The 24,181-nt window shown below is 43.1% G+C and overlaps 1 protein-coding gene across 1 annotated transcript; it reads left to right on the forward strand.

Moving 5' to 3' along the window:
• The first annotated feature begins 102 nt into the window (after positions 1–102).
• Positions 103–22,680, forward strand: YWHAQ (tyrosine 3-monooxygenase/tryptophan 5-monooxygenase activation protein theta). Its single transcript, XM_071548356.1, has 6 exons — positions 103–225; positions 1,196–1,580; positions 17,439–17,562; positions 19,957–20,120; positions 20,480–20,575; positions 21,610–22,680. The coding sequence occupies exons 2-6, from the start codon at positions 1,287–1,289 to the stop codon at positions 21,667–21,669; spliced, it is 738 nt and encodes a 245-aa protein (XP_071404457.1). The 5' UTR covers positions 103–225; positions 1,196–1,286; the 3' UTR covers positions 21,670–22,680.
• The last annotated feature ends 1,501 nt before the right edge of the window (positions 22,681–24,181 follow it).

Below are 24,181 nucleotides of genomic sequence, written 5' to 3' on the forward strand. Positions count from 1 at the left end.
GGCGCGCTTCGCTGCGATTGGCCGGCGGGGCGCCGGGGGGCGGGGCCGGGCGCTCAGGGCGGGCGGTGATTGGCCGCGTGGGCGCGGGCCGCGCAGCGGGTCTGTGCGCGCGCCAACGCCCTTCAGCGCTGGCTCGGCCGAGACGGGAGCGGCTCTTTCTCTCCGCCACAGCCCCGAGCGCGGCACCGACCGGGCGCGGCCCGGCCCCACAGCCCGCCGACACAGGTGAGCGCGGCGGCGCCGGGATGGGCCCCGCTCCGCCGTCTCCTCCCGCCGTCTCCTCCATTTTGTGAGCGCGGCGTGGAGCGCTCGGCGGCCCCGGGGAGCGGGAGGCGCAGCCAGCGCCGCCATTTCGCACCCGCCGCCGCTTCCTCTTCCCGCCCCGTCGCCGCGGGGGCCCCGCCGGCCGCCCCCGCGTCCCCCGCCGGGCCCTGGGGCCGATGCCCCAGCCGCTGCCGCGTACCAGGAGCTGCCGCGCTCACCGCCGGCGGTGCGGAGCCCGAGCCGAGCCGAGGGCCGGGGCTGCGGCCGCCGGGCGAGGCGGGAGTGCCGGGGCCGCCGCGCCCCGCCGGGGGGAGACAGAGCGCTCCGGGCCCCCGCCCCGGCCTCGCTCGCCCCGAGGGAGGCGGGTCCCGCGGTGTTGAACCCCTGCCGTGCGCCCCCGGGGGACGAGCTCGTCTAGCTGGTTTTCTTATGTGCTCTTTCCCGCCAGTCCCGGCGTTCAGGTCCGCCTGACTCCGACACGCCCGCGGCGCTGGTGGCACACGGGGGCGAGGGCCACAGGCTGGGTAGTGACCGGGGGTCCTTCCTCGAGTCCCTGTTAGGCAGTATCGTAATATGCCTCCCGTAAGGCAAGGAGGAAAAGCGGGGTGAGGACTTAGTCATGGAAACCCAGCTATTTCCACTGCTTGGTCGGCAGGCTGCCGTCCCGTGGCTGGCACCGAGCGTGCCTTCCCCGGCTGAGTTTCTGGGTCGAGGTTTTCCGAGGGGTGGAACCCCAGGACGAGTAACGGTCCCCACGGCCCTGCGTGGAAGGGCTGGACGCTGCAGTCTCTCCAGGAGAAGCACCTGGAGATGGGGAAGCGGGGGCAAGGCTCGAAGTGATCCTCGCTTTTGGTGGATTGCGAGCGGTGCCGCAGAGTCGCGTTCGATGATATCTCATCTTGGCATCATGGTTACTGTCTTCTTCTGTCAGGTTTTGACGTGCATTCTCGGGTTGATAGAGTGACATCCCCAGCTTCTCCTGCTTCTGCTACTACACTGCTCTTGTCCCATTGCCAGCCACGATGGATAAGACCGAGTTGATCCAGAAAGCCAAGCTGGCTGAGCAAGCCGAGCGCTACGACGACATGGCCACCTGCATGAAGGCAGTCACGGAGCAGGGCGCCGAGCTGTCCAACGAGGAGCGCAACCTGCTCTCCGTGGCCTACAAGAACGTGGTGGGGGGGCGGCGCTCGGCCTGGAGGGTCATCTCCAGCATCGAGCAGAAGACAGATACCAGTGACAAGAAGATGCAGCTTATCAAGGACTATCGGGAGAAGGTGGAGTCTGAGCTCAGGTCCATCTGCACCACGGTGCTGGTAAGTGGGGGCTCTGTTGTTTTCTTCCATGTTATTTAAGAGAAAGCAATACAGTATTTTTGTGTGCTGCTGTACTGGGGGAAGGACTGGTAACTTCACTTGGGCATATCACACAAAGTGTTAGTCTGAGGTAGGGGAAGTCAGTTCAGTAACTTCCATAACCGTTATGTGGGTCACCATGGTGAGGAACGTCATTGCACTCTGCTGTGGGCTCCGTATGTGTAGAGGTATTTGAGGTACTCAGTTTTGAGTATCCGTGAGATACGTTTTTTGATAGAGTGATGGACAGACACATTATTTCACCAGGTAGTTGCAGAGGTAACAAGGAATTTGGCCTTATGTCTGTTTGTGCTGTGGTTAGTCAGCTTATCTATTTGTAAGATAAGCTGAAAAGAAAACGTGAAAATCCCTTTACTCACATCAGAGCTAATTAATTGTTTAAAGCATTTAAACTGTGTGTGTATTTCGTTTACTTCTCATGAAGAAAAATACTCTCAAGGGATCTCTAAGAGGCATTTTGAGGAAATTTTTAACATAAATACGGTTTTATAAAGTGAGACACCTGCATTGAAAGTGAGAAAGAGAGACATGTAGAAATTGGCTTTGTTAGACGCTGACTCCTCAGGGGTGTCTTTTGAATGAATTTGCAGTAATTATGGAATAATGTAAAACTAATGTGTAAAGACTGGCATGACAGCTCAAGCATGCATCAAAGCCCAGAAGTGCATTTCTGAGCAAGCAGAATTCCAGATGCTACTGATAGAAGACTGTACTGCACTGTAGTGGGAGCTCAAGAGACGAGTGCCATCAGTGCGGAGGCTGCTGGACCCTGTTCTGCATGACCACGGAGTTGTGGCTGAAGGAAGCTCCATCAGTGTAATAATGCAATAGTAATTGTGTGGTAAATAATCTTCAGTGGTTTATTTGCTCCTCTTTGGGTTTTTTTGGGTGTCCAGCATTGCTAATGTGAGAATAGGAAGAAGCAAGTCTATAAGGAAATAACTTCGAGGTAAATTTATCCTAGATTGGTTTAGGAGACTTGAATTTAAAGGTGACTGGTTTGGAAGTAACTGAATTTTCTTCTTGATTAAGTCTTCTGGCTCACATATTAAGGAAGTACTTCTTTGGATTGTGCTGAAAATACCCCTCTACACTTCCTTGTATGCTGCCACCTAGGTTTGTTCTTTCTTTTTTTTTTTAAATCAGTCCAACTGAGCTACCCCTTGAAAAGAATTTTGAAATTTGTATGCTTTATGAATCAGTTGATTCCTTCACATATTTAAGAGTTCATGTTTTCCAAAGAAGCTCTTTCTGTGGTTACAGGTGTAATTAAACTGTAAAACTTCTGCCTTTGTGAAGATGATGTGACTTACATAGAGTCTCTGTTTCCTGTGACAAGAGTTTCACTAGAACCTGTGTGATAAAGTGCCAGCATTTGTGCTGTTGTCACTCTCCTTGCTCTCCTCTACTCAGTACTCTATTTCAAAACTAATATCTTGGGACCTCCACATAAACATCAGTCTTCAGACTTCTTAATGTCTCTCTGTCCTTCTACCAAATCCAGTTCTAAGAGAAGGTGATGTGTAAAATCTCATACACGCTGTCTGGACAAGGAGCTCGTGCTGCCCTAAGGTGAACCACATAACTCAGTGTCTGTGCCAAGGTTATCCCACCCACATCTGGTGGTGGCCAGCAGGTATCCTGGTAGCTGTGCTAACACAAACCTCTGGTGTGGGGAAAGCAAACTCTTCCTGTGCTGGATGAATTTTGCACTGCATTCTAGGCTTTCCCTGTTCTCAGCCATGGTCTGGCCGGCAGCTCTCCCCTGGAAGGCTGCAGGAAGTGTTGAAGACCAACACCTACAGCTGAGCTCGTCCTGTCCTGTCCTGTCCTGTGCAAAGGTGTGCTGCCTTTGGCAGGGGATGTCGGCTGTCTCTACTGCAAGCCTTCCTTTTTTATTCCTCCTTTGAGGGCCATGTGCAGTTACTTTCTGTTCCGATTCCCTCCCTTTCCTGCTCTATCTGCCACTCCTGTGATCCATGAGTCAGCATCCAAGAGGCTGGAAGCAGAAGTTAACAAAGGGTGGGTTGCCTAAAGATGAGACATAAAATGGTTTTGTCTCCTCCTTTGAATAATAATGTCTGCTTTCCTAATGCTATGGTGCCTGCCTGTAGCTTTTTCAGATCCCTAGTTGAATCTCAGCGGTGCTTTTTCAATTCTAGGAAGGCTAAACTGAAACCTCTGCTGGCAAGAAGTGTGGAAAGGAAGGTTGCTTGTCATCTGGAGTATGTGGATTTAGCAAGGGTGGGTGTGTTGGGTGGAGTGTGACTGCCGTTAGTCATACTACTAACAGTTTTTTCAAAAGGCTTTTTTTATTACTAGTATAGCACATTTCTAAGTCTTAATTTAGAAATACTTGTGCTATCATTAAAAATACTGATAATTTTTTTATTAAAAAGGCAGCAGTGGTGAATTTGTAATTACTTTCTTCCCTGTAGAAATGCCTCAAGCCAGTTAGGTATGGCATTGTTTCAGGGCCTGGTTTGAGAAAGAACTTAATTTAATCACTAGAGTACAAACACTCAAAATTACATTGAGATGTCTATATATAGATAGATACATACATAAAAATAAAACTTGTACTGATTATTTAACTGTCATTCTTTAACTGCCTATCTTGCAAGTAGGAGTAGGTGTGATCTGAATGCTTTTTAACTGTTAATTTTATGACTGATCTTTCAGGTGAGAGTGGCTCTTTAATGGAGATTTGCTGTGACTGTCAGACCACTGGCACAAACGCTTTATTTAAAAGGTGCACTAGAAGCTTTTATTGAAGTCCCTGTATTGATTAATTCTTTGGTAATATAGGAATTAATATTGAATCATCCCTTATGACTCATAGTTTAAACTATTCTTAAAACTCTCTTCTCAAATAAAGAAACAGGTTGGCAATTAAACTTTTTTCAAGGTAAAGTTGAACTATATAGTCACAAAGCTCATGTTTCTTTCCCCGTGAGTGATTTCAAGACAGGGATGCTGGATAATGTAGGAGTGGATGCAGCAACAGCTTCCCCATAATTAGTATAATCACATGGGAAACTTTGAAGATGGAATGTGCAATATGAGACCTGCTTTATTGTATGCACTCTGCTGTTCAGTGACATCAGGTTTTTAAAAAAGGGTGACTTATGACTTGGAACCTTTTCGGGGAAGCAAATTTAACTGGTGGGTTTTTTGAGAGCCTTGGTCCCTGTGCATGGGGATAATTCATGTTGCATTCGAGCTGCTTTGTCCTGTAGAGAGAAGTAGCATAAAGGAAGGGAGGACACCAGCCCCTGGCTGGAACTGCTCTCCACGTGCAGCTTGAGGGTTTTTCCATGTGTGTTCAGTGCTCTGCGTGTGTTCAGTTTATAGGCCCTGACATGCTGGAGCTCTTCAGAGCAATAGAGATGAGATTGGGTAACTGCTTGCCCATAGTTTAAAACTGGATATGAAGATGGAATGGCTAAAATAATTATGACTTGGAAACAGCTGTATCTTGATGGTTACTTTTGTCTCCTGTCTCTAGCTGAAACTTAAAAGAGTTTTTTAAGGCTTTTTAAAATTTTTGTGTGGAAAAGTTACATACCTGTGGCTTTTCAGGTGTTTTCAAAGACCTGTTTTCCTCTGTAAGCATTTTGACACTGCCCTGTGTTGGGCCCATGTTGGGCAGTTTCACTGGAAGTGAGCAGGAGCACAGTGAACTTTTACAAATGAAGGAACATAACATTCTTTGTGCTGTTGATTCCTTTCAGCACCCTGTGGCAGTGCCTGCAGTGAGATAGTCTTGAACTATAAGGTGTATATTACCTCTGTTTTTACTGTCTTAAGGCTAAGAGGATGCTGGTAAATGTTTGATCTCCTGTGAGATTGCATGTTAATTGTTGAGAGCCGGTATTGGTGTGTTGCTCCTGCCAGCCCCCCTTTCCTTCCTTCCTGCCTCCCCCCCAGTGTTGCCTTGTTGTTCTACTGCTGCTTTGCATAATTAAAAAAACCAATAAAAGCTAATAAAAAGGAGCAAAAAAATCTATATCCACTTCTGATAATTATCCATTTTGTAGATCTAGTTCTAAATTTAATCACACAAACCAAAAATCCCCGTACTAAAAGGTAAAGTTCAAAGCAGGTTTTTTCAACAGCACAAGTTCTTAGTGCCATTGAAAATGGGGGTTGGTGGATTCCAGCAGCAAGTACATTTCTCATGTCAGCCATAATATCTGGTGTCTGGTAATGGATAAACTTTGACTGTAGCCCTGTTTCTTCCCTGCTGTTACCTTTGGCCTGTGAAAAACTAAGATCTTTATTTTGTTATTACACATGCAGAATTTTGGCACATTCAGTAGGTCTCAAGGTTGGTGCTGCTATCTGTAAAATTTACCAAAGTTTCATGTCGTGTGAATCCTTTGTCTCTGCTTTCCTATTTTCAGTGAACAGAGTTTGTACAGGAGTTTATGGTGTTGAGTTGAAACTGGGTAAAAGGATGTTGTGTCCTGTGTTTTGATATAGGGAACTGTGTAGGATGCAGTTCTGAAGGTCAGGCATGCTGATCACTTAATGCTACTCTTGGATTTAGCTGTCTCAGTCATGGTTGGGGCAGTATGTCAAGGATTACTTCAACTTACAAAAATGTAAAAAAGTAACTGCTATGGACTCATCCTTTTAACTGACTGATTAAAAGGACAGGCTTCTTCCTGAAAGCCAGGCTGTAGGTTGGGAACATTACTTCTTGCCAAATCTGGAATTGGGGAGTAAATGTGAAGGGAATGTTTAATTTGGAGTAAATCATCTTTTTGATATGTGGAGAGGGAATTGATTTTCCTTTGTTTTCTCAGCGAAACTTCTATCAACCATCAACACAGTTGTGATAAGAATTGTAGAACTTTAGTGGGTGAATCTGTTGTAGCTTAATATGCTTGAAACTGAATTCATGATCTGAACTTGACTTATTCATAGTTGAAACTTCTCTTACCTTGTCCTTCAGTGGAATCTGCTGCTAGAGCACTCACCTGTGTGCCAGGAAAACCAAATCCTAGGAAAGGACTGATGCTTACAGAACAAAGCCTAGAGTGTACTGAGGTTCTTGAACAGACTGAAAACTGTGAGGACTCCAGCTAAAAATACTTCAGGGAATTCTGGTGGTAGCTGAGGCCATGCAATCATTGCCTGCTGCCTCCTCCCCTGCAGCTGTGTGCTCTCTAGAATTGTTAAATTTCTTGGAGGACATTTTCTGGTTTGCTGCCCTTGAAAAGATAGGGTGTGCTCACTGGATGGAACAACAAAACCACAAATTCTGTTTTTCTGCCAACTGCAGTGGAGCTCTGAACAGATTGTAAATCACTGTCCTGCTTACCTGCTGGAGAGTTGTCTCACAGGCATTGCTACTGCCTGAGATAATAATTGATGGGTTCCTTTTTGTCAGTAAAACATAGAAGGCTGTGTATCAGAGAGAACTTGAGGAGGAAAGAACACCCTCCAACTTGCAGGTTATTAGCAGTTGATTTCTTTGTGGTGGAACAAACGGGGGTTGTTTAGCACGTTATTAAAGAAGGAGATTGTACCAATTTCTTTAGACACACAGCAGCTTGAGACTCTGGTTTCCTCTGATTTTCAGAGGAAGGTACTTAGGAAAATGGCAGAGCTGGTAAAGTGCATGGTGTAGTTTGTGAGCTTGGTGGGTGAAGGAGCACACTTGATAAATGAGTGTTTTTGTGCTTGTTTTATGGTCCTGGTCTTTGGGAATGATGGGCCTGTTGTCCCCAGATGTTACTTGCTATTTGTGTTTAAGTGCTTTTGCACTTGCCAATAAACATGAGCCTGATCTTGTCACAGACAGGTAAGGAAAGTAAGACTCTTCTTCAGCACTGTATTTGTGGCACTTAATCAGAATAGCTCCACCAAGCTCATTGGACAGGTATTTCCATGTTCCTCCTCATCATTTCTGCTTCCCAGGAAGCTGGAACCAACACTGGAATCTGAAGTGTTGGCTTTTAGTTCTCTGACCTAAAGGTTCCACTTCATTGTTGCAAGTTGTCTTGTTTGGGGAATAACAAATCACAGGCACTCTCCTCCCAGACCGCATGAAATAATGTATTGCAGGGTTTCCTTTGAGGTGGAATTGGACAATGCAAAAAGCTCTTCAGCTGCTCTAAGTGATGGGAGGAAAGTGCATCTGTTGAGTATCACTTTGAATTTCAGTGATCCCCAACTTCTGATCAGGGACTCACAGCAGAACTGAAGCAAGTAAAAATTGTAGGTCTCTAGAGTTTATTATATGACAGAATAGTTTTAAAAATCAGTTTTTTGCATAAGGACAACACACCTTAAGCCCGGGTAACTCACATGCTGTTGTTGGTTTTGGTATTGTCTGTCTGTGCATACACCAGTCGTTTAACTGCACCTTTGGGATTTGTAGCTGTGGAGCACAGGAGTATTTTTAAATGAAAATTTAGACTTTTCTGTTGGAGTCTGTCACACTATGGAAGGTCACAAATGGAGGATGCTGGAAAAGGCTTTTAGATGGTCAGGATTCTGAAGGGAAGAATTTGAGGTCTGTAATGTCTGTAAGAGGAGAAGAACACTTGAAATATTTTGAGGAATTAGGAATCTGAGAAATGCAATAATGGAAGAATATAAGCATCAATTTGAGAGAAATCTGTCAGATACCAAGAAAATTTTACTGAAGGCTTTTGGCTGTGTTGTCTGGCAATTACTTCATGAAAAAGTTATAATTGTTGAAAAGGGTAATGACTTTTCTTGAAGACTCATTTCTACATTTGGTGGGAGGGAAACTGGAAAACTTCAGGCTCTTCCTTAAAAACTTGAATAATTCTTTGACTTTCACTGGATTAATTTTGTCTGAAAATCTATAGAAAGGAGAACTTGCATTTCCACACACTATTCCTGGCTTACATAGTTCTCTGGGGATCACAGAACCTTCTGACTTCTTGTGTTAGGAGAAATGTAAGCAGTGAGTGTGAATTCTAGATTAAATTAATCCCAGCTCCAGGTGGGAATAGGATGGGCAGACGTGCTACAGCTCAGGCCTCCAGTGCATTTGTTAAGTGGGATTCCAGACACTTCATTCAGGGCCAGTCCTAAATACTGACTGCCAGTTTTTGAAACTCTATAGACAAAGACACGGATCCAAGTGGGAAAGATGGATTAGGTCACCCTCTCCAGCTCCATGTCAAGTGCACTGGTCTCTGCTTTCAGCAGTGCTTTGTCAGGTCATCCTAAGGCCATGCCATTACTGGAAAGGTGCACACATATTTTCCTCAATACATAAACTGAAAGACTATTAGTCTTAAGAGATCTGTATGAAAATTACTTAATTTTCTCCCAAAAGCTGTTGATGCATAGAGCTTGAATCCTGAAGGATGAGGAACTTACTTCTGCCAAGTTACACTGTTGAAAGTAAAGTGATCTTACTCTTGCAGCAGGGGACTCTCCCTTTCCTGTCAAGAAAACAACTGCTGAATGTTAAAACACACCTAGGCTGCAGTGAGTCATACTGTGGACTTGGGAATGGCTGATTATACTTGAAAGAGTCGAGAAGTCTTAAATACCAATTTGGTAGACGATTAAAACAGGCACTCATTTGTGAGTGGAAGCTTTATTGAAAGGTCTGAGCCCACACCAATCATCTGTGCTGTCAGACACTTTGGAACATTTGATATGTTTAATTTCACATATGTTATACTAAGGGCATATGTTGGTCTGAGCTGCCTCACCAACTTTCAGCTTTGCTTTTTGACTGCAGTTAGTGTGGAAACTGTTTCTTTCTATGCTGCTTGTAGGTGTTTTTTCTCATACTGGTTCTGAATGGACCCTCAGAAATACTTGAGACTGAGTAATTTTTCCAAGTATTTTGTTTACATGTTGCAACCCTGGCAGAGTTTCTGTAGTCTCACACACCTCTCATCATGTGCCTGTGGATTTCAAGCTGCTCATCTGGATAGGACTCTGATGTTGACTGTTAACTTCCTGAAAGAAGTGGTGGACATACACTGTGTGTGTGCATTATTTTTAAGAAACCTTTTCTAAAAATAGGTTTCTTTTGAAACAATTTCTTCACTTTTGGTTCTGTGGGTTTTGGCCAGTGAGTGGTACAGTGTTGAGTAGTGAGTTACTTGCTGTCACCCACGTAACTGCTCTGAGTGAGCTTCAACACTCCTTAATAAACAAAACAACAAAAACCAGAAAAGCCCATGAAACAAAAACAGCAATCCCCCAAATTAAAACCATGGGCGGGGGAAAAACCCAAAGCACTTAAGAGCTTAAAATAGGGAACATTCCGTGTTGGTTCAGGAAGGAAAGGGACATCGAGGAAACAACAATAAAACTTGTTCTAGTTCCTGTAGGACTTGTGATAATCAGTACCCTGTGGAACGGCAGCACCTCCTCTGCTGGCGGGTCTGGGAACACTTGGACAGCAAAGACCTGCTGAGCACAAGTTCAGCCTGGTCTCTTCTTTTTTCCATGATGGAGGTTTTCCCATTATGCGTTGAGGAGGAATATATTTTTGAACACTGTTACTTATTAGGTTGTCCTTCTGTCAAAAAAAAAGATTAATACTATTGGATTGTTTTCTCCAGATGCTTTTTGTGTCATACAGGTTCAAGTCCAGTGAAGGACATTGTCTTAAATTAGTAAAACCTGCAAGTACCACTTAACTTCCCACAAACTGTTACGATATTTGCTTTAAAAAATAGCATTTAAAATTATATACCCAAAGGATGAAGATGGTGTTGAAATAAGGTGTTTTAAAAAACTTGAAGTAGGGTATGTGGACCTTAGACTGAAGGATATTGCTGAAACAGTCTGACTTGAAAATCAAACTTTATATAATGCAGACTTTATATAAAAAAACTTCTTTGCCAGCCTTTTTGAACATTGGTGTGCTCCTCCTTGTGAAATAAAATGCAGCAGCTTAACCAGTTTATACTCTTAGGGGTAACCTTTTGGAGACCATTGCTGTTTCTCATGGTTGCTTTTACATTTACTTCTTTCCTTCTGGTGGAGCAAAAGTGATGATAAACCCTACTATGAGAAATGCAAATGTACACCAGTCTTTTAATAGCATAACATTAAATAACTTGGTGCTGGTGCTGTGACCCAAACATGTCCTAAGTGTTGACATCTGAGTGATGGTGACGCTGTAAATATTTTGGGTTACTTCAGTTTACCACATTGAGGACTTCTGTCAGTACCTGCCCACATGGTATCTTCAGATTGCTCCAAAAATGGGCCTCAAACTATTTGCAGTGAGGAGATGATCTCTGGAGTTGATGCAGTTCATGTTCATCCTCTGGTGTGGAATGGTTAAGTGGGAAGAATAATCCAGTAGATGGTGGTATTGGAATATATGAGAACACTTCTACTCACGTGTTTACTTTTTTACTGAGTCCCAATGCTAAATGGCTCAAGTTCTGAAGGCAGCTCACAGGTCAGTTTGGTATTCAAGATGGCTTTTTCCAAGCTCATTGTTACTGTTGAGGGTTTTTGTAGCTGGATATATGGGAATAGACAACACTGCACATCAGACAGCAGTGGTGTTTTTCTGCCACTTGGACCTATCCCATTGCTAAATTGTATAGAAAGTATTTAGTATACACTGTGGTTGAACTTCATGTCTCAGTCAGTCTGGCCTTTTAAAATACATTTTTATGGGAGGAGGTGACTTCCTGGTTTGGTGTTGCCCTGAAAGCAGCAGAAAGCTTATGTGAAGTGGGGTGGAACATGAATTGCAGGGGAGGTGGGCACTGTGGACTGTAAGGAGATGCACACACCACAGTAATTGTGAAGGAGAGCTGTGTGTTCAGGGAGCTGCTTTATCTGTGCCAGACACTTCAGGTAACGATGTGACTGATGGATTCCTTCAGAGCTTTCTTTTCATGAAGCTGGAATAATGGGGAAATTATGGGAGCAGATGTATTGACTTAGTTTTTCTGGCTTAGCTTAATTGCAGTGTTCAACTCTTGATTCTGCTTAAACAGGGGGGAAAGGGACCGAGAGGGGACAGTTACCCAGTTGGAAGAGTGGAACTGGAGAAGGATCCAAAATGGCAATGGAAATGTAACTTCATTTGGCATGTAGAAGACACAAGTCTGACAGTGAAGAGAAAAATAAAAAGAAAAGGTATTATTGGTGATAAAAGGGAAAGGAGTAGATGGCTGCCAGGCTCCTGGCCTGCTCACCATGGCTTCTCCAGGCCCCTGCAGGTCTGTCCCAGGCTGTAGCCCTTCTGTTGTGGGCATCTGTAATAGATAGTAAGTAAGAATATCATGTATGAGAATGTGATGCTGGTAGGATGACAAGAGTGTTAGCACACTGTGAAGGTAGAAACAAATTGAGATGGATGAGCAACACTAATAAGAAGTAGAGTGGGGAAATGGTGTCATGGCATAGGAGGACCTGCACACCACTTGAGAATGATGTGTCAGTGTGGGGGAAGCAGCAGTGGCTGTAGACAGTCCCACTGCAGACCTTTTGAAGTGCAGCTGTGGTGGGACATGGAGGGCCTGGCCTGAGGAAAGAGCTTTGATTCCCGTGTCTTCCTAGTGCTGGTGGATCTGAGAGTCATGCCCCAGCAGGGCAGTCCAGCAGCTCAGATGTGGTGTGGCTTTCAGGGCAGTGTCTGAGGTATGTTTGGTGTTGGAGAGCGTGTAATTGCTGGTTGTTCAGGGCTGGGTTTAGAAGTTGATGGGAACAGCTGCAGTTCTGAAGGGAGGGTGGCAGCCGGATTGTGATCCGTAAAGGGGGTGGGTGTGTTTGCTGTACGTGAGCACGGATGGCAGGCACTGTATTGCCTGTCTTATCCCAGAGTCTCACCTGTGGCAGTGCTTGTCACTCCCAAGGTAAAATTATGACAAAATTTCATGGTTTGCTGAGGTCTGCCTTGTTGCTTTGGCTGCCTGTATTCATTTTTACTTCATGATGTTTAAAAGAAGGATTCTTAGCGGATTGCTGTCTGATGGAAAGGTAGAAACGCCCAAGTGGGGAAAGATAAGGGAACAGATGTAGGAAATCTTGAGTTTTCCTGGCTATTACTGACTCACAAGAGTGTAAGTAAATCATCTGACTTACTGTGCTGTGTGCTCTCGCTGCCCTGACAACGTTTTGTCTGTTGGAGAGTAAGATGCCTTCCAAGAAATGATGATGATATTCCAAGATGAAGGGCTCACAAAGTATGCCAAATACATTATCGATTTGAAAGGTCAACTCTGGCCTGATAAATAATTAGCTTCACTCAAAGTCTGTTTGGATTCTTTTCTAACCTACATGATTCATAAATAATATCTTGTTCCATTTAAGGCTATTACAAAACCCAAACCGGATACATAAAGTCCAGAATTAGGCTATTCCAGTCAGGCACAGGTCTCTTCCTTACCATGTGTTATGTGAGGATGAGGAGGCCCTCAAGACAAGCTGGGAATGGGAGCTGCTGGGCAGCTCAGCTCCTCTGCCTGAGGAGTGCCTAGAGAGTAACTCACGCTGCTGTCTGAACAACTACAGTTCACTCTAAGCATTCTCTGTTTTAAGTTTCTCAGACACCTGCACAGAACTGCTGGTTTTCAGACCCTCATAGTGAGGACAGCACTTTCAGGGTGCACTGACACACAGGCCGTAGTGCTGCTTGTTTGTGGTAGGGCTGGGCCAGGGCAGAATCCTTTTGTGTCCCTGGAAGAAGTGTGTGTGGCCTCCCCATTTCTGTATACACTAGATTCCAGTCTTTTAGTATTTTTAAGTCATAACCAAGCCAGATCAGTTACACACAGTACTCTAGTGCTACAAACTACCTCCAAAGACAGAATTTTGTAATAAGATCAATAATATTTTTGTGTGTGCTAAGTTTATAATAAATGTTTATGTTTTGGAAGTCATAAAAATGTGTGTTTGTTCCCTTGGTGATGTAGCTGTAGTATCATGAAAAGTTCTATTTCAGCATGTAAAAGATGAATCAAGGGTACAGTTTTGTCTAATACCTGGTTTAAAATGCCATACAGTGTCTTTCCTGCTTGTGTGTTCAGTGCCCCTTATTCTGTGGGGTAGTTTTTCACAGCTGATCTGAGCACATCCATAAATCCCATTTCTGCTGCTTAACACAGTCCCAGCTGCAGGGTGGCCTTTAGAGCCTGGTGGTTACTGCTCAAACAAGGCGTTTGAGGAGCCTTTCTGAACATAGTTGTATAAGGTGTCATGTTTCATCATTCTGGGCAGTTTCTTGTAAAATCAAACTTTGATGTTAGACTTGAGGTTACCGCGTTGTTGTCTCCGAGACTCTGAAGTCGATTTGTTTGTGTAGTGTTGTGCTTTTATGGCTGACATGAACACTGTCAGAGGAGAAGGGCATGAGGAAAACACTGAGCTAAAATGTGAAGTTTTTTTTTCATTGCAGAAATCTGTAGGGTGGGAATAACTCATTCTAATACAGAATGACTCACAAGCTGTGCTAGTATTAATATGGGGTTGTATTACCCATCTGCCTCCTACCTCTTAACTCTTGTTTTGAAACATACCTAAGGTTTTGCTGCCTTTTCTGCAGCCCCAGTGAGGTCTGCTGTTTCTAGTGTGCTTGCTCAAGCCTTTGCATACTTGACTGTGTGTCTTGGTTTGAGATAAGCAACTGCCAACCCTCCCCAAGCACAGAGAAAAGCCTCCCTCCTAACACCAGGGAAGGGGAGGAAAAGAGAGGGGAAAGAAAAAAAAACACTTCAAATGGCATTTATACTAAAACTACATATATTTTTCACAGAAAGAAAGAGACAATTAGAAGAGAGTACAAATATACACTCACACAAGTGCAGCAACAAGTTCCCCACCTCAACTTCTTAACGAACACACAAATTCTACTGTCCTAACTACACATTACTTAAGAAAAGACTTATTCCCCAGGGAGACAAACTCAAGCAGAAAGGAGAGACCCAGAACAACACATTTTACTTTCCTGAGATACCCTGTGAGCCAGTGGTGGGCCTGGTCCTCTCCATCCCCCCTGGGACAGCATCGTGTGTCCTCCCAAGAGGAGGGCTGAGAAGTGACTGCCTTAACCACTCCCACACTGGTTCCTGCTTCCCTGGAGATGATGTCATAATGTGGTATGGAATACAAAGTTACTGGCTAGAAGAGGTCAGCTGTTAGCTCAGCCCAGCTCAAGTCAGCTGACAGCTTCGGCCTAATCCAGACTTCAGAGCCCAAATCTAGGCCCAGCTAGGTGAACCCATAACACTGTGTTAAACTTTACACAAATTCCTCACTTACCCAACTTCACCAAACTAGCCAGTGTCAGGGGCTTTGGAAGTGGTTTTATAGTCTTGCAGAAACTCCTAAACATGTTGTCTTAGTTTGAGGGAAAAACCAAAATGTTTGCCAAAACCAGAGAATTCCTCCACAATAATCACGTCACTCTTTATTAAATTTAAGAAAAAGGAACGTTTATTAGAAAATGGATATAAGAAGGATAACTGTTCTTAACTACTATATATATGTAGATATAGATATAACTGTAAGCAGACCCAAGCGAACTACTCCCCCAGCACAAAAAGTAAAAAACAAGAGAACAACCCCCAAACTGCAGGTTCCTCCTGGAGCAGTTCTATTTATGGACAGTGTCAGTGTCACACCTTGGCTGGCTGCGAGGTGAATTCTCAGTCTTTTCCCAGTGAGGCAGAGATGAGGAGTGAACATTCATGTGGAATCTCTCTCTCTCTCCCTCCTTGTCCTTTGATCCAAACGAAGAAGGAAAGGCTGGGAGTGGAGGAGTGGTGATAATCCCCAGGAATCTCCTTGCAGTCTAAGTTGGTCCCCAGGAACGAAAATAAAAGTCTGCAGCGTGTCTTGAAGCAGCCGTGTCTCTCCTCTCTCTCTCTCTGTGAAGCTCAAGGTGCCCAGAGATGGAGGGGGAAAAGCAAAGAGCAGAGCCAGAAAAGGAGCTCTCACCAGCAAGCAGTGGCTCCTTTTCTGCAGCTGCCCAAAGAAAGCCCGCAAAGAAGTCAAACCAGCACACGGGGAACAAAGAAAATAAAAAGCCTTTCCCCACCCCCAGGTGCTGGGGTTCTGTTTTCTCACCTGCACCCCACCGATCAGCTTGAATCTGAAAGTCATTACCCATCTTTTGTCTTCAGTCCTGGCACTCCAAGCCTAAACCTTTTGTGTTGGTATGGTGAGAAAAATTCTCTGAGGGGCTCCTCCCAACACCGCCTTCCTGTGTTTGAACCTTTAACACATGTCTGTCTCTAATTTGGTAGATGCCAAGGCTATGCCAGGCTTGTTATCTTCTTACCCTCCTGCTGTTTTCCCCAGGGTGGTATCAAGGGCAGTGTAACTCTGCTGTTCCGTACCACCATGGTGGGTCTCTCTGGGGTGGCTTGTCTGGGTGCCGAGTGCAGTGTCACAGCCACTGACACGTGCTGTGTGGATGCAAAAATGCTTTCTTTCACCTGATTGGACGTACCCTACTACAAGTGTCAATTTAAAATAGTTACTGTCACCTCAAATGGGCTTGGAATGAGTGAACACTTTGAGCTGGACTGTTCTGCTGCCATCGATTGTTAAAGGAAGTAGTAAAGGTATGGTGGTGTGCACTGGGAGTAGGGTTGAGTCTGAAATTGGATTGTTTTGATTATAATGCCAAGTATTTTTGTGCTGAAAGCTTCTTGTTCATTAAACATTTCCTTTGTGGCTGTTTCATGAATTTGGATTCATGTTTCTGTAACAAAGTCTTAATTAACTAGCCAGCTGCAGGCTGTGGAAACTTTTTGCTCCTTTTGTGACCTTTCCTATTTAAGTGACTGCAGATCTTTATCACTTAAATTCCTAGTGGTAAATTGCGCTGAGGATTGCAGGGTTTCCTTGAGTCTGTTGGAACTTATTCGTGTCTTTTGTCAACTCTGGAGAACGTGGGTGGTTGTGGTAATGAGTTGGGTAAAATCTCGAGGGTTCAGGGTCAAGGTCAGCCAGAAGCTGCTCTCCTCCTTCTCACTTCCAGAACTACCCCATTTGCTGGGGGGAATCCTGTACCTCTTCTCTCCTTTGCCTTCACGCCTGTGTTGGAAGGACTAGGATGCTCAGCCTTGCAGAGAGACCTCCCTGCTCTTGCTGAGCTGATAAACCTGTTCTTGCCCTTCAGGTAGGAGAGCTGTGAGCAAGGGCAGTGATGTCAGCAGCGGCTCAGGGTGTGCTGGGGAGCACTGCAGGGCTGTTCCCACTCCGGGCAGCGCCAGGACAGACATGAAGATGCCTCCCTGCTATGCTGGAGCAGGTGTCATTCTACAGCCCTGCAAAGAGCTAATGCAGTTGGTGAATCTGGCTGCCAACTGGATGGGTTTGAATCCTTGACTCTCTGTGGTAGATGGGCTGGAGATTCCTTATCACAAGTTGAATAAATGCAATTTATGCAAAAAGTAGAGGTGTTTTTTCCCTGTGAAGTGGAAATAAAGTCTTGTTTATAAGTAGCTTTAAAACTTTGTCTAAAGTGTTCCATTTTTTCGGTTAAAGCTTACTCATTTGCAATGTTTTTGAAATGAGAAGTGCATATCCTGAAACTATACTTGGTCCTGGAACTGCTCCAGGTAAATCTTTTCTTGTTACATTTTCTGCAGTCTGATCACATGGTCGACTCTTCATCTTAATGTAGTTTCTAGCTTTGTGCCTTTACACAGTTTGTTGAAATAAGTGTGGCTCTATTTAAAATGCCCTTAGAACTCGTTTTTGATTGTAGCAATCATCAGACTCCATTCAGTCTCCCTGGAGAGAAGAAAAATTGAACTTCGTTGCAAAGGTGTTTGCAATATGTCAATGTCTATTTCGTTGTTGTTTCAGGAGCTCTTGGACAAATATTTAATAGCTAATGCAACCAATCCAGAGAGCAAGGTATTCTACTTGAAGATGAAGGGCGACTACTTCCGATACCTTGCTGAAGTTGCCTGTGGTGATGACAGAAAACGTAAGTACTTGTGGTCTCAGGCCTTGCACAGCTGACGGGCTCTGGTCCGTGGGCAGAGGAACTGCAGGTCACACACACAGGCTCTGAATTCACCTGAGTTCACTGAGTTTCAGCTGGAAATCTCCAGTGTTCATACACAGAGTAAAGCACTGAATAGACCTTAAGCACAGTATGCCAGGGAGTTTTAGCTGGTGTTCCTGTCATCCACCCTAAATTTCTGGATAGTTTTTCCAAAATGCTTATTCGAAGCTTCTGGAAAACAATGTAGGTCAAGGTGTGATAACATATTTAATGTTGTTTGCTTGTCATTCGTTACTAAAATAAAGTTGGCAGGGGAGAGTAAACAGATCTGTGTAAGATTTTGTACTCTGTGATGGAGTCCTGTGGGTCTGTAAATGTTAACCACGTCACTGTGAAGCAGATCTTGGTTTAGTCACCTAAATCTATAAAGAAGCAACAGAACTGCTAGGTCGGACACTGGACAGAAAGCATGAGCTGCACTCTGAAATGGTTGATTTTCATTAGGATAATCCTGTCTGTCCCTGTAATTTTAGTCTGCCCTTTTAGATCCAGCAGAAAAGGCCTGGAAACTGCCACTTGATGGGCATCCTGAGAATGTAGAACATTCCTAGACATTAGAACATGTGCATGTGTGGTTGTACCTCAGGAATCTCTTCTGGGGAAGATTGTAGCTCTCTGTTCAGGGGATGTATTGAATTAATTTTTAGAACTGTCTTGAAAGGTGCCTAGATACTGTTGTGATGTTAAAAACACTTGGCATGACATAAGCTAGTGATCCATTTCTACATAACAGACTAAAATTAGTCCTGGAGTAATGCTGTGCCACAAAGGAGATGGATTGTTGGAGCAGGTGGGGCACTGCAGGGCCTGTCCCCTCGGGTTGGGTGTGGGGAGGCTCTGACAGCACTGGCCAGTTGGAGTCAATGGCATTGGGAAGTGGGAGGGCAGGGCTGGCTGTCACTTCAATAAAGGCTTCGTTAGTCTCCTTGTGTTGTAGGACCATTTAAGTTGAAAGATGAAAACATACAAAATGGAGTAAAAATCTTTGCATTAATGAGTTGCATTCAGAAATTCTTAACCCAATTTGAATGGCAACAGCAGGTCCAAGGGTAGCAGAGGAAGCCTGACTTTGGCTTCAGAAAGATCATCTGATCTATATTTTGTCTCAGGCCTTAAGTTACAAATCCAGGCTTGTCTGAGCAGAGAAACAGCAGCTTTTCTTGGCTAAAATGACTGTGTTTAGGTGACATGCATGCTGATATGAGTGCTTAGAGAGAGATTGATTGATCCAACCTTATTAGCACATCATGATCATGTTTAGCTGGGAAGTTACACCTTGTGTGTGGCTGTGCAGGCGTTTCATGCTCAACTTCTTGCAAACTTGGAATTTTCCTTCAAGCTTTAAGCATCTGTTTATTTTTTTCAGCATCAAATATATTTCATGTACTTACAAGGTAATTTATTTCCTGGATTTGCTAGGGTTTTTTTTTTGCCTTTTTTTTTGCCTGTTCCCAACAAATGAATAGTCCATTACAATGTAAATACTGGAAAGTCCAAATCCGTTTTGACTCTTTTGAATACTTTTTTGATTTTACTTACCAAACTCTTTTATCAGCATTTTCTAGAGCACTTGCAGTATTAGCTGCTTCAGAGAGCTCTATTTTGAGCTCTGACAATGGCCTTTCTTTTCCTGCAGTCTCCTTCCATTCTGCAGCATGGTTAGGGCGGCTGTCCATTGAAGTGAATCTGGAATAGACTGTAGGTAGCACTCCTACAGTACTCTCTGGCCTGGTAACCTCTTTTCTCTGAGTTATTTATATCAGTTATTTTGGGCACAGCCTCGGAGGTTTTTTATCTTGACCTGTCTACACCCAGTTTTTGGAGGCAGACTTGCATTTTTCAGCAACATGCCATACATGCCTTCTGACTTACTCAAGAAGTCGTGCTTCACAAACAGTAGCCTTTTTATTCTGCACACCCAACTCACGTGGTCATGTCCATCCTCTGCAGGGAATGAAGTAGTTTTGTAGAAAAAGTAAGGCACAAATGCTTTTTCCCCCACCTAAAGTATCAAGGCCACTGAAGTAATACAGTAATCTTGGTTATTTGTATTTACTAGGTTCTGTGTGTTGATCTTTCTTGAATACCTTTGCTCTGTAGTGGTTTGATTTGCTCCCTGTGTTTTGTCTGTGTGCTTAAAATGGGTGTGAAATCATTACCTTGATTAAAGTAAGTGCAGTGTTTTGCTAAGAGCCCCCTTCAATAGAGCACTATTCAGTCTCCTGCTAATGGAGTACTTTAAATAGTCATGTCTTAACAAAAAATAAATGAAAACAAACCCCAAAACACTTAATGTTTGTTGTTCTTTTACAGAAACAATAGAAAACTCACAGGGAGCTTATCAGGAGGCATTTGATATCAGCAAGAAGGAGATGCAGCCAACACATCCAATTCGCTTGGGTCTAGCTCTTAACTTCTCTGTATTTTATTATGAGATCCTCAACAATCCTGAGCTTGCCTGCACACTGGCAAAGACAGTAAGTTCATTTGGGGGGGGTTTGTATGACTGCAGGGACAGAAGAGAGTTTTTGATTAAAACAGTATGAATTACTATTTCCTAGAGTTTATGCAGGAAATGATCCTTTTTAAAGTTTCCGATTTTCAAGCTCATATTCTCAGTGGTATTAAGAGGTTTCAAGCAGGCTGTATTTGCAATGTGACTTAACATTTCAGCAACATGGCAAGCTTTTATTATACCTTTATTATGGTTTTATTTTAAATGGAGCAAGTCAGGTCATTAACTTCTAATGTTGCCTTTTATTTTTAAGCTACCTTTACTGATAGGTTTAGCTTCTGCTTGCTTAATGATAGTTAATAGATGGTTTAATTATTCCAGGCATTTGATGAGGCTATTGCAGAACTTGATACACTGAACGAAGACTCATACAAAGACAGTACTCTCATCATGCAGTTGCTTAGAGACAACCTAACAGTAAGTTGCCTTTTTATGTGCTATCTGGTTCTGTAACCAGCTGTTTGCTTAGTTAGACTAAATTTGTGATGCACAAAAAGCATAGCACTGACTCGGGGTATTTACCCATGATACTTTTTCATAACTTAGTTTGAATGTTGTGAAAGTTGCTGTCAACTTACATGTTGTTCATGCTGTGTAACCTGGAATAACAGCTTGGATACCTCACATTTTTCCTGGTTTGATGGCCTTCTCAGTGGAAGGGAGTAGGAGCATTCAGCTAACCCAACATACGAGGAGTTAAACCACAGTGATCCATGATCTGTCAGGGATTTGTACTCACACTTTTTTGATGACTACCTCAAAACAAAAAGTCTTTCTTGTACATAAAGTGCAGCTTGCTTATTCATTGCCCTGATTTTCTTTTAAAAGATCTGAAATTTCAATGTATTAAGAATAAAACCAGTGGATGTTTGAGTATGTTGTTGTAATGATTAACTATTTAAGAAAAGTGCCTAATGAAACCACCAAGTTCTATTAACATATGCAACTAAGGCAGTTTTTCAGGGAATATCCTCTCTGGATATCCACTGTATTTAAAATTACAGCAACATTTATTATTTTGCAGTACTCCTTCAGTAGAAATGTCTGTTGTTAACACAGAAAGAGTTTAGCTTTGATAACCAGAATGGCAGTTTACACTTCCAGGATTCAGACTGCTGTGTATGAAATGGAAGTTGCTGTGAAGCTGCTCTTCAGGCTTGTTGCATGCCCTGGGATGGATGGCACAGCTCACTGTCAAGCACAAAAGCTGGAGCTTTTCGAACAGTGCCCTGAGGGGCACAGCTGGTTGTGCCCTGTGCATGGAGAGCTCTTCCCAGTTTCCTCTCTCCCAGCAAGTACTGGAGGGGCCAGGGTTGTGCAGTGCCAGTGCACTGGTACTTTGTAGAGATCCTTAAGTCTAAGTCATTACCATTTCCATGCAGTTACCAGTTGTCACTTTTTGGAATTCAAGCGGCGCTTCTGAAAGCTGACACTTGTTCTTTTCTTTCTAGTTATGGACATCAGACAGTGCAGGAGAAGAATGTGATGCTGCAGAAGGTGCAGAGAACTAAACTGCACGAGGGGCGTCATCCTCCCTTTCCTTCTCAAGAACCCTTTTTACACGTCTCCATTCCTTATAGCTCCACTTGGATTTCCTATAGCAAAGAAAACCCATCCATGTGTATGGAAATCAGTTTATAGTCCTTTCACACTGCAGCTTTGGGAAAACTCCATTCCTTGATTTGTGTTTGTCCTGGCCTTCCTGGTGTGCGGTTACTGCTGTAGAAAAGTATTAATAGCTTCATTTCATATAAACATAAGTAACTTCCAAACACTGATGTAGCGGACTAAAGTGTACCTGGTATTTAAAAACAAATCTGAACCAGTTCCTGCCAGTTGACTGTGTTTTGTATTACAGTGAGATATGAAAATGTAGTTAATTGCAACTAAAGAGTGTTCCACATAGCATTTAATTCTCCACATTCCCTTCTTATTCTGCAGGGTTTCCTTTCCATAATTGACTTTCACATGCTACTGTTCATTTGTTTCAGTAGGAATATGGAAGTACCAGGCCAGATCAAGTTGAGCATTTAAAGTTTGGAAAATCATAAATTGAGTTGCTTCCCGTATCATGTAATACAGAAACTTGTGTGTTCAAAAACAGGGGCTTCTCTTCATCTTCAGTTGCTGCTGTTCAAGTTGATATCCCTTCCCAATAAAAGTTCACTTACACTCCTGCCTTTGTAGTTCTGGTATTCACTTCACTATGTATTAGAAGCAGCATGTTACTGCTGGAGTACAGGCAGTGCTTTTTGGCAGACTGAAGTGCATGTCATTTCTTAATACACTGGAATGGGAAAACCAATTGAAGTTCACATGTCCAAGTATAAAATTTAGTACTTTTCCATGCAGGTTTGTGCACATGTGAGAAGGTGTCAAGTTTGTCCAGTGATTGTTAGAGAGTTTGGACCACTATTGTGTGTTGCTAATCATTGATTGTAGTCCCAAAAAAGCCTTGTGAAAATGTTATTGCCCTCTGTAACAGCAAAGTAACATGAAATAAAATTACATTTTATAAACCACCTACTGTTGACTTGTAACAATTCCATATAATAACATAAGGGCTAAACTTAAATGTAAGTATCTTGTGGTGGAAATGTCTTTCTCAGATTTATTGCATACTTTTACAAAAGTCTGCTCTTAAATGAACTCGTTTGATGAAAATACCTGGTTAACTTTTCATAGTTAACCTGACATGTGGACTTCTTAGTAACTAAATCGACTAGAGGAAATGGCTTCACCTTAATAATGAGCTAAGAAAAGATAGCAAATTTCTTGATACTCTTTCATGGCTTGCAAATATTCATATCCAAATTACATGCTTTTTTAATCTATTGAAATTCTGTTTTCCTGTTGTGTTTTTTCACTGATGGACTTCATTATGGTATTCCAGCTACGTGTCTAGTAATGCAGAGGAATTTGTTCTGCTCTAGAATGTTTCTGCGCTGCCACATGATAATGTGCTTTCTGTTGTTCTTAGACTGCTTTTAGTGTTACTGTTTTCTCCCCATTTTTTGAGATTTTTGTAATAATATGTTGCTCTGCTTTTTCCTTTTTTTTTTCTTTTTTCCCTTAGATAATTTTTTTTTCTTAAACCTCTACCTCTTAGTTTCCCATTTTGGTGGGTTTTTGAAAATATTTAACTCCTATTAGTGTCCTGGCTACATAGGGTATGACATTATGAAAAAGGACATATTACTAGTCCTTGCAGGCTTCTGATGGCATCTTCCACCTTCCATGCTTTTGTTCATTCTTTGAGTGTGCACAATGAGTGTTCCTACAATAAAACTGTTCAGATTCTGTGCTTCAATTGACATGCATTACTTAAAAAAAATTGTATGCATTCCATTTTCTTCATGCAGTCACTTTGAATTGCTGTCAGAGTATCGTGTGGCAGGATTCTACATAAACTCATATGCTTCTTAATCGGTGTTTTGGTTTTGTAATTTCTTCCTCTCCCCCATGCATTTCTTACTGATCCTTTATTTGTTTCATAAAGCTTTTTAGCTCCTAAGGGCTGCCATTCTTCGGTAAAGCTGTTGGGGTACTGACATGTAGCACTCAGTGTTATCTGCTCATTTAAGAATTTGCTTTCTTTGCTGTTTTCTGGCGTCCTGTTTAGTTTGCACTACATTGTCAGCTGACACTGCTCTCTTGTTTCCTTTTGCACCTTGTCAAGAGAGTTGACCATTTTCCTCACAGGAACATGATATGGGTCTTGTATCCAGATAATATCTTATTAGCTGCCATTTCTGATGTTTATCAAGCTGGGCAAATTCTAGCTGCCTGTTACTCATTGCACCTACATTTTACAAAAAAATAGTCGTGAGACTGCAGCATCAGCTTTTGAATTTAATAATAACAAATGCAGCATCATCTCTTCTTGTTGTATTACTTCCAGAATTTGGCCAAGTATTTTTATTGTTTTGAAGGAGGGAGGGAATGAAACATGTAGGGGAATGGGATGATAGTACCAAAAAAAAAAGGATGGACTATCATTCCCTAAATGACTCTGCCTGGCCT

The sequence above is a fragment of the Pithys albifrons genome, chromosome 2 (assembly GCF_047495875.1).
Source record: "Pithys albifrons albifrons isolate INPA30051 chromosome 2, PitAlb_v1, whole genome shotgun sequence".
Classification (NCBI taxonomy): Eukaryota; Metazoa; Chordata; class Aves; order Passeriformes; family Thamnophilidae; genus Pithys; species Pithys albifrons.

Excerpts from the sequence above, each read along its gene's own strand:
- YWHAQ (XM_071548356.1), top strand. The coding sequence starts at position 1,287 with ATGGATAAGACCGAGTTGATCCAGAAAGCCAAGCTGGCTGAGCAAGCC. Across the intron at positions 17,563-19,956 it reads CTGTGGTGATGACAGAAAAC|AAACAATAGAAAACTCACAG; the intron begins GTAAGTACTTGT and ends GTTCTTTTACAG. Across the intron at positions 20,576-21,609 it reads TGCTTAGAGACAACCTAACA|TTATGGACATCAGACAGTGC; the intron begins GTAAGTTGCCTT and ends TTTTCTTTCTAG.